General features: G+C 36.8%; 1 protein-coding gene across 1 annotated transcript in view; it reads left to right on the top strand.

Annotated features, from left to right (window-relative positions):
* The window catches only part of OTOG (otogelin), a 108,592-nt gene that overhangs the window by 84,774 nt on the left and 8,241 nt on the right, over positions 1-15,577 (top strand). Inside the window, exons 40-51 of the mRNA XM_026706431.2 lie at positions 524-744; positions 1,130-1,268; positions 1,732-1,926; positions 3,595-3,807; positions 5,641-5,745; positions 7,844-7,954; positions 8,867-8,968; positions 9,312-9,410; positions 11,184-11,224; positions 11,920-11,995; positions 12,424-12,602; positions 14,697-14,801. Coding sequence (XP_026562216.2) covers positions 524-744; positions 1,130-1,268; positions 1,732-1,926; positions 3,595-3,807; positions 5,641-5,745; positions 7,844-7,954; positions 8,867-8,968; positions 9,312-9,410; positions 11,184-11,224; positions 11,920-11,995; positions 12,424-12,602; positions 14,697-14,801 — 1,586 coding nt within the window. The remainder of the gene's footprint in view (positions 1-523; positions 745-1,129; positions 1,269-1,731; positions 1,927-3,594; positions 3,808-5,640; positions 5,746-7,843; positions 7,955-8,866; positions 8,969-9,311; positions 9,411-11,183; positions 11,225-11,919; positions 11,996-12,423; positions 12,603-14,696; positions 14,802-15,577) is intronic.

Genomic DNA, 15,577 nt, shown 5'->3' with positions numbered 1-15,577 from the left:
TTTACACATGAATTGGATGAGTTTAGTTAAATCAATCCAGAAGCTTTTTCAAGGTGTGATAATTAGATTGAGGCCAGTTCTATTATCCTTTACCACATGATAAGTAGAATAATATCTATGTACACCAATCTTGGAATTTTATCTTTGCTTTCTATGCTTATTTTCTTTTTCTGATACTGTCCTGGTTTGGCATAATTACCTTACAATAAAATAGAATGAGCTCATCTGGTCATGTTTCTTGTTTGATCTACCTTCCAAAGCTGACAAAAGTTTTATTTGAACTTTGGTAGGAGAACTACCAAATTAAAATACCACTTGTTCTAGTACAAATGGCTGTAGGTCCTTTCTAGATATTAACTGCAACTGCAAAATTAAGCCATTTTCCTCAGGCCTTTAGTATTGGAGGGAAAGATTACTAAATTTTCCTTTTGTTTTATGCTCTATGTTGCTTAGAATCCTTTCAGATTGAAGTAGGTCATAGACATTGCAAAATAAATAAATAATGTAGTGGTCTCTTTTGCAGGTTTCTGTGATGGAATTTCAACAAATGACCTCATGTTACCTAATAATACAGTTGTAAGAACTGCAGCTGCTTCAGTTATCTTCACAGATAGCTGGTTGGTGCCAGAAACACTGAAATATATTGGAGAACCAAGAACCCATGAAGCTAACTGTTCAGCCATGGATTGTTCATTTTGCTTAAATATGTTGTTGAGCCAAACATTCAGCAGCTGCCATCCTTATGTATGTTATCTTTGATTTCTACTTCAATTATTTTGCTTGTTGATAAATCTAGTTATGGATTGCATTGTGCTCAAAAGACATTGTCCACCCTTGCAGTAGGACCATTGAAATGTTTATTGAAGGAAAAATATTTTTGTGGTCTTGACACAACTTGAATGCAATGGAATATTTCTATTTGAAGTGGGATTCATAATTCACAATAATCCAGGAATGAATATCTATTCTATATTCTATAATCTGTTATGACAGACAGACAGACAGACAGACAGACAGACAGACAGACAGATAGATAGATAGATGGATGTTGTTCCTTTCCATCAGATTCCTAATGCTGGTTTTCAACTCTGTCAGCTACTAATCCAAATATGTTTTTATGTGTGTTAAGGTTTCTCCAGCTTCTTTTTGTGATTTGTGGATCCAAGACAGTGAATATATTCAGGATCCATGTTTAGCACTGTCTGCTTATGTCGCCATGTGTAATAAATTTAATATCTGCATAGAATGGAGGAATTCAAGTAACTGTTGTAAGTATTAGTTATGAGACTATATATGTTGACCCCAATAGGGCTACATTATTGGAAGTTGTTTAGACAATGTAATCTATGAAACTGAAAAATATATTAGAGCCTGGGTTCAAGTCCAAAGTCAGTCATTTTTTGAAATGTTGTTAATCTTTGGGTACAGATTGTATCGCTAGTGCAGTTGGAATAACTGGGGTTTTTTCAGAACAATAAAACTATATGAAAAGAAATATCATAATGATAAGATACATTAGCCATGGGAAAGAGGCTTTGAATAGAGAAATAAATTAATGGGATGAATGGTGAGCACTCCCAATTCTGCAGCTCTAAAACTCTTTTTATTTCACTTTCTAATGAGAAGGGGATGATACCACTGCTTATTAGTGCCAATGCATGTGTTTTAGAACCTGGTGACTTCCACATGAATAGCAACATTATGTTAACACTATACTTCTTGCCTTGCTAGCCTTTCCTTGTCCAGAAGGATTCACTTACAAGGCTTGTATATATCCATGCCTTACTCCAAGCGCTTGTCAGAATACAGAATCCACTGTAGAAGATGCAGACTCTTGCTTGGTGCTCACTGAGGGCTGCACCTGTGCAGAAGGAACTGTCCTTCATCAAATTCATTCAGCTCTCTGCATCCCGGAAGAGAAATGTGGTAGGTGCAATGTTTTCTTCTTCCGCAGCCTATGAGATATATGTAATCCATCAGAGAGCTGTGATGAAATTCAGGTAACCTAATAGCCAAAGATTTCAGTTCATCCATAGAGGTAACTATCTAGTGCAAGTAGTCTGGAACAGGAGTTGAGTTTAAAGCACTTCAGGTTTATTACATACTACTATACACAGGAATCTGATCTACTAACAGTTGAGGCAAATAGGCACTAAATAAGAATCAATAGATTTCAAGGGAGGTTGGACTTAGGTCTCTTGTGGGAGTAGAATGACTCCAAACTGATGACTTTTTGACTCTATCCGCAGGCTCAGCCTGGTCATCTCCTAGAGTAGCCTATTCATGAATGGAAGCAATTTTTAGTTTGTGAATTGTGCTTATATAGAGAGAAGCTATTTCTTATTTATTTATTTACTTGTCTTTGATATCTTAGTCTACAGAGGTTTCTCTTTTTTAATGTCTGTTTGGATATTAGAAATATTCTGCATATTCAGAAAATATTTCCAAATTTATCTCTTGTGGATTATAATAGATACTAGAGACAAACCAAGATTCGTAGCAATAGATAGTATAACAATGACTATAGTACATCAATAAGCAGAGAGATGAAGCTAGGGATTACAGGATAAGCATCCTAATGATTCAGTTTCTTATGAATTAGACTTATAACTGTTTGTATAGAAGTTGAAGCATATTATCTGCCCATATCTGTAGTGCTGCAATTGAAGCCTATATCTATTTGCTACCATTGTTCACTCTAGAACGGGGTTGCCAACCTTTTGGACCTCAGGGACCACCAAACTCATAATTTTAAATCCCATGGACCAGAGACCATGGGAAAATCCCCCAAAAAGTCTGAGGAAAATTCCCTACCCTGTTTTCCTACCGATTCATCATTTTTTATTTGGGATCACAGGATACTGTCTCCAGCTCCATTCTCAGGGGGAGGGGGGGAGAGAGAGACTTTTGGCTTCATGCAAGGAAAGCAGCAGAAGCAGCAGAAGTCTTTCTCTTCCCCAAACTCTGCCAGAAATGAGTCTTTGTGAGACTTATCACACTAGTGCAGCCTCTTGGAGCAGGATACCTTGCAGGGTCCCAAAGACTCATTTCTGGTGGAGTTTGGGGGAGAGAAAGATTTTTGCTGCTTTCCTTGCATGCAGCCAAAAGCAGAAGAAAAAAGAAGCAGCCAGGTGGCTAGGCTAGGCGTGTGGGTCAAGTGGGGCAAGTTCCCCCCCTCCGCCCTTAAGTTCCCCCCCTCCGCCCTTTCCCCTCTCCCCTCACTACTTTGTGTTGTTTGCAATGCAAGCAATGCAAGCCTTGTGTTCCCACGGGGCCATGTGGGCAGCGCAGCCTTGTGTTCCCGCGCAGCCTAGATTAATTGCTTTGGGAGGTGCTTTGGGAGTGACATTTCCCTGCGGACCACCAAAATTTTCTTGCAGACCACCAGTGGTCCCTGGCCCACTGGTTAGCGACCACTGCTCTAGAAGATTGTTGATTGCCATTGTTTTTATTTATTACATTTGCATTCCACCTGATTCCCAACAACTTTGGGTTTTGCATTCACACAAGCATTAGATACTTAATAATGCTGAACCAGTGCCAAAAATATTTTTAGAAAAATGTTAATGCGTGTAGTTTTTCTAAACAATTCAGCCTGTACAGATCATTCTGGAGTGCCTCATGCAGTAGGTGAAATTTGGAAAACTTCCAGTAGTGATTGCTGCATGCACAAATGTGTGGACAGTGATACCATTACTGCTGTGGAATACAATTGCTCTGTTAATTATGATGTCAGATGCCAGCGCTTTGGGGAAGTGGCTTTAATTGTCCCTGATGATCAGTCCTGTTGTCTTCAGAAAGTCTGCAGTAAGTATTCTTGCATATTCCAGTATCTGAATGGCTTTCTTTTAGAAAAAATAACATGAACAAATGTTTTGTCTTTAAACTGCATTTTTTTTAAAAAAAAAATCACACTAGTTGCAAGTGACTTGATTTCTATATAATTGAATATAATTTGAAGATTGTTTTTTATTCATTTATAAGACTGAGATCATCAAGAGTAAGGAACAAAGTTGATAAAGAATGCATGAATTGGAATATTGACAGAAAACCAATGAGACAATCTGGAATTGTTTACAGCCTGACAAAATAGCTATTTAATTGCCATTAAAGTTGCTAAGATTACCCAGAAAATATACTGCACAAGGAAATTATATTTCAGAAGGTTACCTAAAGAACCTTCTGTTGAGGTTGATTAAGTTGCAGTTATGATGTTCTCTCAATTTGGTCGAAGAAATTTTACCAGTGAAACTAGTGTGGGCAGTATAAAGCTTGAACAACAATCTGGAGAAGCACATTGACTGTTATTTATACTTTCTAAATTCAGTTATTGTGAGCCACAGTGTTGCAGAAAAATAGTACATAAACATGATGGGGTGAAATTATTTATAATATAGCCACAGGTTGTTGTAGAGAACAAAGGAAGAGGAAGGAGTATTACATATTTCATTGCCTTGAGTTATAAAAATATGAACAGCAGGATATAAATAAATAATAGGCAATATATGATATGGGAATAGCAAAGTTGTTCAGATCTGTGTGGTTGTAGTAAGGTGTTGGACTAAGGTACAAAGATCAAGGTTCAAGTCCATCCTTAGCCATGGAAGATCACTTGGTGTCATAGGACCGCTCTCTCTTAGCCCAACTCACTCAAAATGTTGCTATGGAGAAAAATTGGAGGAGGGAATTCCTGAAGGAAGAGGCTCATAAATCCAACAAATAAATATTAATGTCAGTTCTGGAAATTCTGGATTACTTCACCAGTAAATTACTATAGTTCTACTTTCCTAATCATTCTAAAGTCAGTGAAAATGAAAAATTTCTTGGCTGGTCTGCTGAATTATGATCTCTTTGTTCAGTATATTGGATGAAACACACTCATTTTCCTGGTAATCACTGACAATTAAATTGAAATAAGCTGCTTTAACCTCCCTGAAGAAAAATAGGATAGGAATCTAACCAAACATACAACAAAAACATTAGAAGGGTGATATCCCATCTTTGCTTTTTCTATCCTGAATTAAAAGAATTAAAAGAATCTTTTTTATGCAGCTTGTTTTCTGAGAAACCTATATGCAGGGGTGGGATTCTACCGGTTCTGTTCATCTCTGAAGAACCGGTAGCTCTGAAGAGTAGCAAACATAGAACCGATTCTATGTCTGCTGCTGTTTTGCCCCACCCACCTACCCCGGCTCTTACCTGACCTGTATTTCCTGCTTTTTCAATTGCAGCGCTTTGCGCAACACAGCTACGGTTGAAAAGCAGGAAAAAAGTGCTTTTTCAATCACTGTGCACTTGCACGCAGCGCTGCTCAGCTGTCCAGGCAGCTAGCTGATGATGATATACACACGGGCGCAGCTCAAAATGTAAAATCACTGAACCGGTAGTTATACCGGTCAGATCCCACCCCTGCCTATATGTATATATGAAAAAACAGTCCAAAGCCTATTGGATTCTGCTTCTGTTTGCCTGGATACATGATCTTTTATAGTGCATGGCAATATTGATGTTTTTTAAATGTATACTTGTCAATATTTCTGTGGCAATATTTAATGTGGGTGCCAAAATGTGGCACATTTTTAAAGCTATACTTAGCAGTATTTTTGTAAATTCTTTTTGGATCTGTTTGGCTTGGTAAAGCTTGCAATCAGAGCCTTTGTGACACCCTGGTTCCTGAATGCAAAGTCTTGGAGAAACTGGTAACCTATTATCAAGATAATTCCTGCTGTCCAAATTATACATGTGGTAAGTATTGAATTTAAAAACTCATTTTGAGAGAGAGAGGGAGGGAGAGAGGGAGAGGGAGGGAGGGAGGGAGGAAGAGGACAGATGTGAAAGGAAGTAATTCCCAAGGAATAGATTAAGGAGAAATGAACACGTGGAAGAGAGACAACTGATATAAGAAATAAGTCACTGGAAACAGCCACATGGTTGTGTGGGCTAATTTGCAAGAATATCAGAATAACAGAATTGGAAGGGGACCTTGGAGGTCTTCTAGTCCAACTTCCTGCTCAGGCAGGAAATCCTATACTATTTCAGAGAAAAGAATCATGAATGGGAAGAATCATGGGACAGCCTTATTTGGGAGGGTCTACTGGTAAGAAATAAATCAGAGCCCAAAAGAAGGCTCAGGCAGCCGAGAATAAGGCTTTTTAGGTAAACAAGTCTCAGTGGAGAGAATGAATGCTTTAGAGCCAGGGTGAGATCAGAGCTCAAATATCTTAGGTGGCAATTGTAAAACATCTCTATGCTGGTTTCCAAGTTGCCATAAGAAAGAAAGATTGGGGGGCGGACCCTGAAGGAGCATATGGAAAATGAAGCACATTCTAAGCTTATCTCACGAAGATTGTAACTGAGGCAATCGGGTATTTTGGGCCCAAAAATTGGAGATTGGAGAGCATGATTGACATCTAGCCCATGAATGTGTTTCGTTGGACAATCTGAATTAAGATACACCCAAAGGGGTGGGAGGAAACAAGGTCATAGGTGATTGTAAATTACATATCTCAGAGTTGGCTTCATACAGATCATGCCAGTATGTCGCTCCTAATAAAACCCTTTGAAGTTTTTTGAAATTTGGCTTGAGGCTCTTGATTTAATTAAGGTGATCGCTGGAATTCTGACAATGAGGCTGAAGGTGAATGAACTCACCAAACTGAAATTCAGAAATCATTGGAAGTCAACAGGAATTAAGGGGAAATTCTCTTAAAACTTTGATTAAAAATTGGAAACTATGGCTGTCAAGGAAGTGTCAGGATTAGCTATTTGGAAAAGCAAGCTGAGAGATGTTCTTTGCAGAATTTCTCCTAAAGGATAAGTTCTAGGCCAGAAATTTGCAGTGGGATTCATTTCTTTTAAGGTATGCTAGTCTGCTTGATGAATCCTGTCATTTGGAAATTGGCCTCTGGTAATTTTTAATTGCCTTTTGTCTAGCTAAAATATTGTGAGCCATCATATGTTATCTAAACTCAGATATGGACCATCAGATCTGTCATCTGGTTTTCCCATCGGTATCAGTGGGAGACTAAAGTGTGAGATACTGTACTGTTAGTATTTTTGTCAGAATTCAATGCTTTATTCCATCCAGTTACAATTGTTTTGTCTGTACAAGAGGAAGTTTTACTTGTTCTTATTTATAATGAATTAAAATCAAAAGATGGAAGCTTTTGTTTTCATTTCCTTAAGAAAAGAAAGGATGCTATTCTCTAGCTACCTGTCTCACAAGTATAAAGGCAAGGAGGTAATGCTACAGAGTATAATTTTCCATGATGGTGGTCACCATCATTATTATTTCTCCTCCTCTCCAGTTTATGGTGTGCCTGTTAAGAAAAATAAAATGGCAACCCAGCGTGTACAAGTAGTCCTCAACTTATGACCACAATTGAGCTCAAAATGTACGGTGCTAAGTGAGAAACTTGTTAGAGCTTTGCCCCATGTTACGACTTTTTTGTTAAGTGAATTACTGCAGTTCTTAAATTAGAAACACAGTTATTAAGTGAGTCTGGTTTCTCCATGGACTTTTCTTGTCAGAAGGTCGCATAAGGGAATAACACAACTCCGGGATACCACAACTGTCATAAATGTGAGTCAGTTGTCAAGCACCCAAATATAAACCACATGACTATGGGGATGCTGCAGTGGTCATGGATGTGAAAAGTGATCATAAGTCACTTTTTTCAGTGCCATTGTAATTTCGAACAGTCACTAAATGAACTGTTGTAAGTCAAGGACTACATGTAGTAGATATTCTTCTGGAAATTAATAATAGTACAGTAATACAAATGAACACTTGTTCAAGTTTTATTTTACTTTATTTGCCTTGTTTATGCTCTGCTTATTTCAGAATGTGATCCAGAAAAATGTAAGTCTATGGAACAAATTCCCCATTGTCGATCAGATCAAACTCTGGTTGCTGCCCATGTGGAAGGGACCTGCTGCTTCTCTTATATTTGCTGTATGTCAGATTTAATTTTTACTTACACATTGATCCCTCAAAGATATAATAGTGTCTTAGATTAATAATACCTGCTGTTTCATGCCTTACATCATACATTCCTGTATCAGAGGTGGTATTCAGCAGGTTCTGACCAGTTCTGGAGAACCGGTAGTGGAAATTTTGAGTAGTTTGGAGAACTGGCAAAGTCTGGAGATTTCACAGTATCCTTCCCCTGCCATGCCCACCAAGCCACATCCACAGAACTGGTAGTAAAAAATTTTGAATCCCACCACTGTCCTGTATCTATATCGCTTCTAAGAAACATTTGGTGATTCCGGGCCATTTTAAATTTCTTTTGTGGGAAGTGATTTGAGACCTAGTTAGTAATGAAAATAAAGGTGAGATTTTTTTAAAAGTAGAAGGAAGAGGAGGAGGAGAAGAAGAAGAAAAAAAGATCATTATCTTCGACTTTAAGAATTGCAAAAATGGGAGTTTCAATCATGTATACATATTGTATTACTTCAGTGATCAATCCTGAAGTAATGTCTACCTGCTGAAATTTCTCACTTGTGAACAATTGCCTAAAAATGATATCGTGAAAAGGTAGTGTGTATAATGCCAACATACTGTAATAGTGCAATGAAAGCTTACAGTAACTGAATAAGAGCTTGTGCCTCCCTCCTTCTTGTAGTAAAATTTGTATCCACCAGTATACAAATTGTATAATAGATATGATAAAAAAGCTTTATTGTCATTTTTTTACTGTGAGCACACTGGACACATTAAAAAGAAAATTCTGTTTTCATTGATTGTAGACTAAAAGGTTAAAAGGAAATAAAATGTTCAGAAAACTATATGCAATTATAGAAAACAGAATAATAAAAAATAGCTGACCTTATTTTTCAGATAAATTATATTTTTCTCTTTTAGCCTGTGGCATTTGTTCTGATCAAATTCCCCTGTGTCAAGAAGGAGAAAGGCTCACTGTGGATGGCAATACCACTGACAGATGTTGCCCTGATTATCAGTGTGGTGAGTTTGTTCTCCAAGGTTATCTTAATAATTCTGCAGTGATTGTTCTGAGCTATAAAATTGTCATAAATTAAACTTTTTATTAATCTCCATTTATTGTCAAAGTAATTATGCAAGAAAGATAGAAGGTTAATGTATTCATGCATATTGTTTATCAGTTTTTATCTATATACATTAAGATGTACAGCAGTAAATAGTTAATACTGAGAAGTTAAACACACAACATTTTTATTTATGTGTGATTTAATAAGTATCACCTTGACTATTTTTCATTCAAATAAAATTCTTCCACTTTAAGAATATGAGGATAAAACCACATCTGTCTTCTATTTTTAACTTGCAGTCTGTGAAATCTTTCGTTGTCCTGAATTTAAATGTATGTTGGGAATGTCCTTGATAGAAGTTTGGAGTCCCGAAAAATGTTGTCCATATCGTAGATGTGGTAATGATGTTTTTTTCATTTATCTTCAAGCAATTAACAGCAATTTTTTAAAAAAATACAAAAGCCAATAGTGTTGAATTAAAATTATAACTATGGTTCAGAACAATTGAGAAATATAGTAGATTGACACTGAATAGTTTTTAAGAGATGTTTTATTGCCTAGAAAGTTTTCCTTAGTCTCCAAAATATCTCAGCTACAACTTATAATTAAATTCTTTGTAAAATAGCAATAGCAATAGATTTGTATATATAGCACCTTGTAGTGCTTTGCAGCATTCTCTGGGTGGCTTACAACATAAACATATTGCCCCCAAAAATGTGGGTCCTCATTTTACCAATCTCAGAAGAATGGACGGCTGTGTTAACCTTGAGCCCATTGGGATTGAACTCTTGGCTGTGGGCAGGGTTAGGCTGCAATACTGCACTCTAACCACTGCTCCAGCCGGGCTCATAAATGTTTGTTATTGGGCTTTGATCTACAATCAATGTTACTAATGTGCAAAATCATTATTTGCTCCTTTGCAATATATTTGTAGTCAGGGCCAACATAGACAACAAGGTGAACATGAACATTCTGTTGAACAATTAGAGAATTGTTTACATATATTGAATAAATATTGAATGTATGAAATGTATTTATTCAATTTATATAGTTGCCCATTTCGGGCACAAAACCAAATTTCTGAGGCCTTATAAAAGACTAACAGGGACCAGCTCAATCTAATCTCAGGAGCAGGAAGGACAGTGGTAGGATTCAACCAGTGTAACAACCGGTTCCGTGAGAGCATGCACATGTTACATTTGAAAATAGCAAGTGAGTAAAAACAGCTGAGGTGTGGCAATCTGTGCTGCAGTGCTGATCAGCTGGGCTTCAAACAAAGGAAATATAGGATGGGTTAGTGCAAGGGTGTGGGTGGCCGGGGCCAAACCATCTCCGGAACTACCAGTTCCCCCAGGATAAGCACAAATGACTTTGAGAGACAAGATCAAATTCCACAGACTAAGCAGTAGTCGAATGAGAGAAAGTTGTCTCAGAAGGAACTCTCTTAAGTTTCTTGGATTGTAAAAGTGAGGAAGAAATGCACTTTCAGGCTTGCAAGATTGATGTTTGCCTTGTGAGGAGAGGAACCAAGAAATGGTTGCTCTCTCCTTATTTTAGGATTACATCAACAAAATCATTGTTACAGTACTTACAAACATCAGCTCATTAAGTGAAGTGATAGAATAGAATAGAATAGAATAGAATAGAATAGAATAGAATAGAATAGAATAGAATAGATTTAGTGGCCAAGTGTGATTGGACACACAAGGAATTTGTCTTGGTGCAAATGCTCTCAGTATACATAAAGAAAAGATACATTCGTTAAGAATCAAGAATCATAACATACAACACTTAATGATAGTCATAGGGTACAATCAACAATCAAATCGTATAAGGAAACAGTCAGTATAAATTGTAAGGATACAAGCGACAAAGTTACAGTCCTACAATCACAAGTGGGAGGGGCTGGGTGATAAGGAAAGATGAGAAGATTAACAGTAATAGTAGTGCTCACTTTGTAAATAGTTGAACAGTGGTCTCTCTTCTTTGAAAGTTTATTCTATAAGAAATCTTCAAAATATTTATAGTGTCACAATTTTTTGTGCAGTGTTGGTTGTGTTGTTTGAAAAATATAATTAAAAAAAATACATTTGATGGATGTTTCGCTGCATTCACATCTTATGGATAGCTTTCTGAGGACTGATTTTCCCTTCTTCAATTTATTATTTTAGAGTGTGCATGTAATACAATTCCAAAGCCTCAGTGTAAACTGGTAAGAAATCTTACTGAAATATGCCTAAACTATCAACAATCTATTCTTGTTATTTTTCAGAATTTAGACTATGTTGTTAGAATTTTTAGAATTTCGAGTATACTTAGAACTTCTGGATGCATTCATATATATGTATAGTATATGTTTCATCAATTATTGTAATTATAGTTCCAATTTAATAAAACTAATACATGTTGCATATAAATGCTCATTGTAGCACCCTTTCCTGTACATGAGGGCTTAATTAATTAAAATGCTCTTGGTAACATTCAACAAAGTGAAAAGAAAGGTGTCTATTTATCTGACATACATTTTTCCTCTGAAAAAATGTATTTGAGATTCTTTGAGACTGGTAATGTCACCTTGACTCAGTAGGTTCAATAGGAGTAAATCCCTTTGAGCTCACCAACATTGACTTTTGTTAAATAAGTGCAGAATTAATTAGTGACTGTGTAATTCAAGTAATATGTTCTAGAATCTCAGTGTTAGTGATTTATATAAGATACTTTGGGATTCAGATTTCCTTCTGGATATACATGTATAGGAACATACAGCAAAGAATTGTGAAGGAATCAGGCTTTTTACTTTTCTTAAAGTTAGAATCCATAACTATTAGGAAGATACAGTGAACAGAAGCACTGATATTGAAGAACAATATTTATGGCATAATATTGATATTTTTCTGATGTGAACAGGGAGAGAAAATGGTCTTAGATGAAAAATTCCAGAACAACACAGAAAATGTTTGTCACTGTACTAAATATAAATGTTGTAAGTAAACCCATTTTTCTTTTGAACACTCTAATTTATGTTAGTATGAATAATGTTTCTATTATTAAACCAGGCATTTTTAAGACAGCACAATTTATAATTCATATTTAAAATCATTTTAAAATAAAGGCATTTTTGTAAGCATATGCTACTTTCCTTCAACTTGAAAAAACTTGAAAATAGCTTCAAGGAGAATTGAATGGAAATGTTTGTGGCTAGCTCCATTGTTTTATGACTGCTGTAGGATTCTATTGTCAGGAGAAAGTCATGAATAAATATTAGTGTGTTCATTTTCTTTCATCAATTATTATTTATGAACCTTTAAGTATTTTTTTTGTCTCACTTTCTTTGCTTGAAATAGCAATATTATTTAAAGCGTGTGAACAATTTTACATAATGTTGTTCGTATTTATTGAATTTTTTTCCAGCAAAAGACAAAGTATGTCTGAACAATGAAAGAGGTGTTCTGCTTCCAGGACAATCCATTGTTGAACACTCATCTGGTGGCATTTGTCACACTTCATACTGCACAAGTATACTTGACCCTGTTACCAAGTTCTATCAGATGAATACCTCCATTATTGATTGTGCAGCAAGGTGCAAATCTGTAAGAAGTTCAAAATTAAACTATAGGTTTTGACTGAGAAGTGTGTGTGTGAGAGAGAGAGAGAACATTAATGGCAAGATAATGAATCCATCCCATCCTCTACCTGAATGTGCTTGATTAGTCCTTGAATTTTGCTGTTCCCTGAATAATAATCTAAAGTCTTTGAGTCCCTCACCTGAGATGTGAAGTCCCATGCTCTAACTCTCCAAATATGTCAGTTACCTGATTTTGTGTCATGTTAACACTTAGTGGCCACATAGATAGACCTTCTCCTGTATGACCTATTCCTAGTCTAGTCTTCCAAAGGTATACCTAGCTGTTATGTCCCACCTTCAAAACTAAACAGATAAGGCTGAAAGCAGCAGTCCTCGCAAATAAAGGCAGCAACCAGGAATCTTTACTGATTACAGCTGTGGTTAGCCTCCACAAAACAATCCAAAATAATAGTTCCAATAAATCCAAATCCCAACAAGATATTTCAGATTTAAATCCTCCAAGCCAAAGTCTTCAGTTCTCCTTGCAAACAATTTGTTCCCGACAGCGTGCAGAGTCATCCCTCTTCCTTTTATAGAGCAGCAACTAATTAGTCTAATTACTGATCTGCCCTCCTCCTGTGCTCCCGTTGGTTTCTTCTCGTAAGGAGACGCCTGCTTCTGACATCCACCCAGCGATTATCTAAATTATTACTTTCACCTGAAGACTCCATAAGTTCCTCATTATCAGCCGTTCCCGGCTGATAACCTGATTGAGAAGCCGAAGAGGTTGAAGGTTCAGGCCGGTCCTGCAAATCAAATGTGACCTCCCTTGTAACATTCACCTCCTCCTCATCATTGCAATCACTAATACTTGCTGATTCATACAAGTCCTCCTCGCTGGAACTTTCATTCAAAAAACCTGTAGCTGGTGCCGGAATCACAACACCTAGCCATCTTGCTGCTGGTTGTATTCTTAAAGAATAGAGAAGATGGCCTTGATCAAGAGGGAAGGTCTGTTATCAGGACAACAATCAGATAAATGTGGGCCCATCCCAAGAAAGAGATTTATAAACATGCTTCAGGCATTGAATTGCCTCCCCATTTCACATGAAGATAAAAGAAGTTCAAATTTGCACGTTTTTGCTATTATAGCTGTTCTAATAAAAGTAGTTTTAGGCCCCCTGGTGTCTATTTCATTGTTTGGTGTATCTTATAGCAATAGCACTTAGACTTATATACCGCTTCACAGTGCTTCACAGCCCTCTCTACAGAGTCAGCCTATTGTCCCCAACCATCTGGCTCCTCATTTTACTGACCTTGGAAGGATGGAAGGCTGAGTCAACTTTGAGCTGGTGAGACCCGAACTACCAAACTGTTGGCAGCCAGTAATCAACAGAAATAGCCTGCAGTACTGCATTCTAACCATTGTGCCATCACGGCTCTTATAGGGCTGTTGTCTCTTTTTCTTCTTTCCTTCTACTTTTCCCAGTATTACAAACTTTTAAAAAGAGCTGGGTCTTCATGTAAAGTATCTAAAAGACAATAACTTGAGTCTGGTCATTGTGCCTCAAGTGAGAACTCTGGATTGATGTATTCTATTCACATTTTCTACTCCGTTGCTATGGGGAAAGTGAAATGAAGCAGTAGTTGCCCATTCAATTCAAACCGCTCGTACATAAAGACCCACAATGAATTTTGGTTTTAAGCAGCAGTAAACCTAGATAACCAAGCTCAAGTCAAAGTAGCCACTGAAGTATACTGAAGTTGAATACAATGATTTTTTTTTTTTAAGCAATTTTGAAGTTTACAGTGAAGCAAAGTGTATGCACATACATTTTGCAGAAAGCTGGGGAAGCCTTTCAGGGAAGACTGGTGGCTTTACTGGTTTGAGGACAGCTGGTTTGCTCATACCAAGACATTTGGTAAAGCTCCCCTTAACAAAGTTTGGTTAATTTCTTATATAATACTTTCCATGAATATATAGTGAACATAGTACAGAGCAATTATAGTATCATTGTGGGGTTTTTATTCTTGTAATTTTGCTATTTGCTTTCAATATTTATTTTCAATATTATTAAATAAAAATATTTATTCAATATTTTATCCTTATCCTTTTCAGCATCAAGTATATGAACGTCCAAAGGATCTAACAACTTGCTGTGGAAAATGCAAGAATGTGTCCTGTGTTCACACATTCACCAATGGAACAATTTCATACTTTAAGGTACTTTTTTTTTTAAGAAAGGAGAAGGTTTGAGAGATCCTTGGTGCGCTCTGAGTTTGGTTGTTTTCTTGCAAACATTTCATTACCCAAACTAGATACCTTTGGCAGTGCAAGTAGGAAGTTGGATTTGCTCCCATTTTATATTGTAGTTTTTTCCCTTACAGTGTTGGTGGAGTGGTCTTGGTAGTTCTTTGATTGTGTTGTTGATGTTAGCTTGTTTGGCAGTTCCTTAATTGGGGTATTGTTTGCTTCTTGATTGTTAATATTAATCTTGGTGTCAATCTCTGGGTTTTAATGGATGATGATGAAGTGTTTTTGTCTTTTTGTTCCTTTTTTGGCTTGTTGATTGTCTGTTTTGAATGGTTTGTAGTTGTTGTTTATGTCTATGTGCCTGTTGATGGCCAATTTGTCAGAGTACCAGGCTTCCAGGAATTCTCTAGCATTTTTGGACTTGGCTTTGTCTAAGATGGACAGAGTGTCCCAGTTGAAACTATGGTTAAATCTGTCCATGTGTTATGAAATTAAGGAGTTTTCATCATGGCTTCTGACTGCTAGTTGGTGTTCATGGATTTACTGTGCTACTGTGCCTATTTGTCCTATATAGTGGCTATTGCAGTCTTTACACTGTATGTTGTAGGTGACTTCTGTTTTTTTTTTCCTGGGCTGCTAGGTCTTTTGGTTTATTTGGGATATTTTGGGTGGCTCTGTAGGGGATGTTCATTGATTAACTAAGTGCAAATCTTGAATTTCATTTGCAACTCCAAATACTACTCTTT

Source organism: Pseudonaja textilis, chromosome 1, assembly GCF_049901715.1.
Source record: "Pseudonaja textilis isolate UNSWEBS1 chromosome 1, rPseTex1.2, whole genome shotgun sequence".
NCBI lineage: Eukaryota > Metazoa > Chordata > Lepidosauria > Squamata > Elapidae > Pseudonaja > Pseudonaja textilis.
The sequence above is the reverse complement of the archived record's forward strand: the minus strand, read 5'-3'. Positions and strand labels throughout refer to the sequence as shown.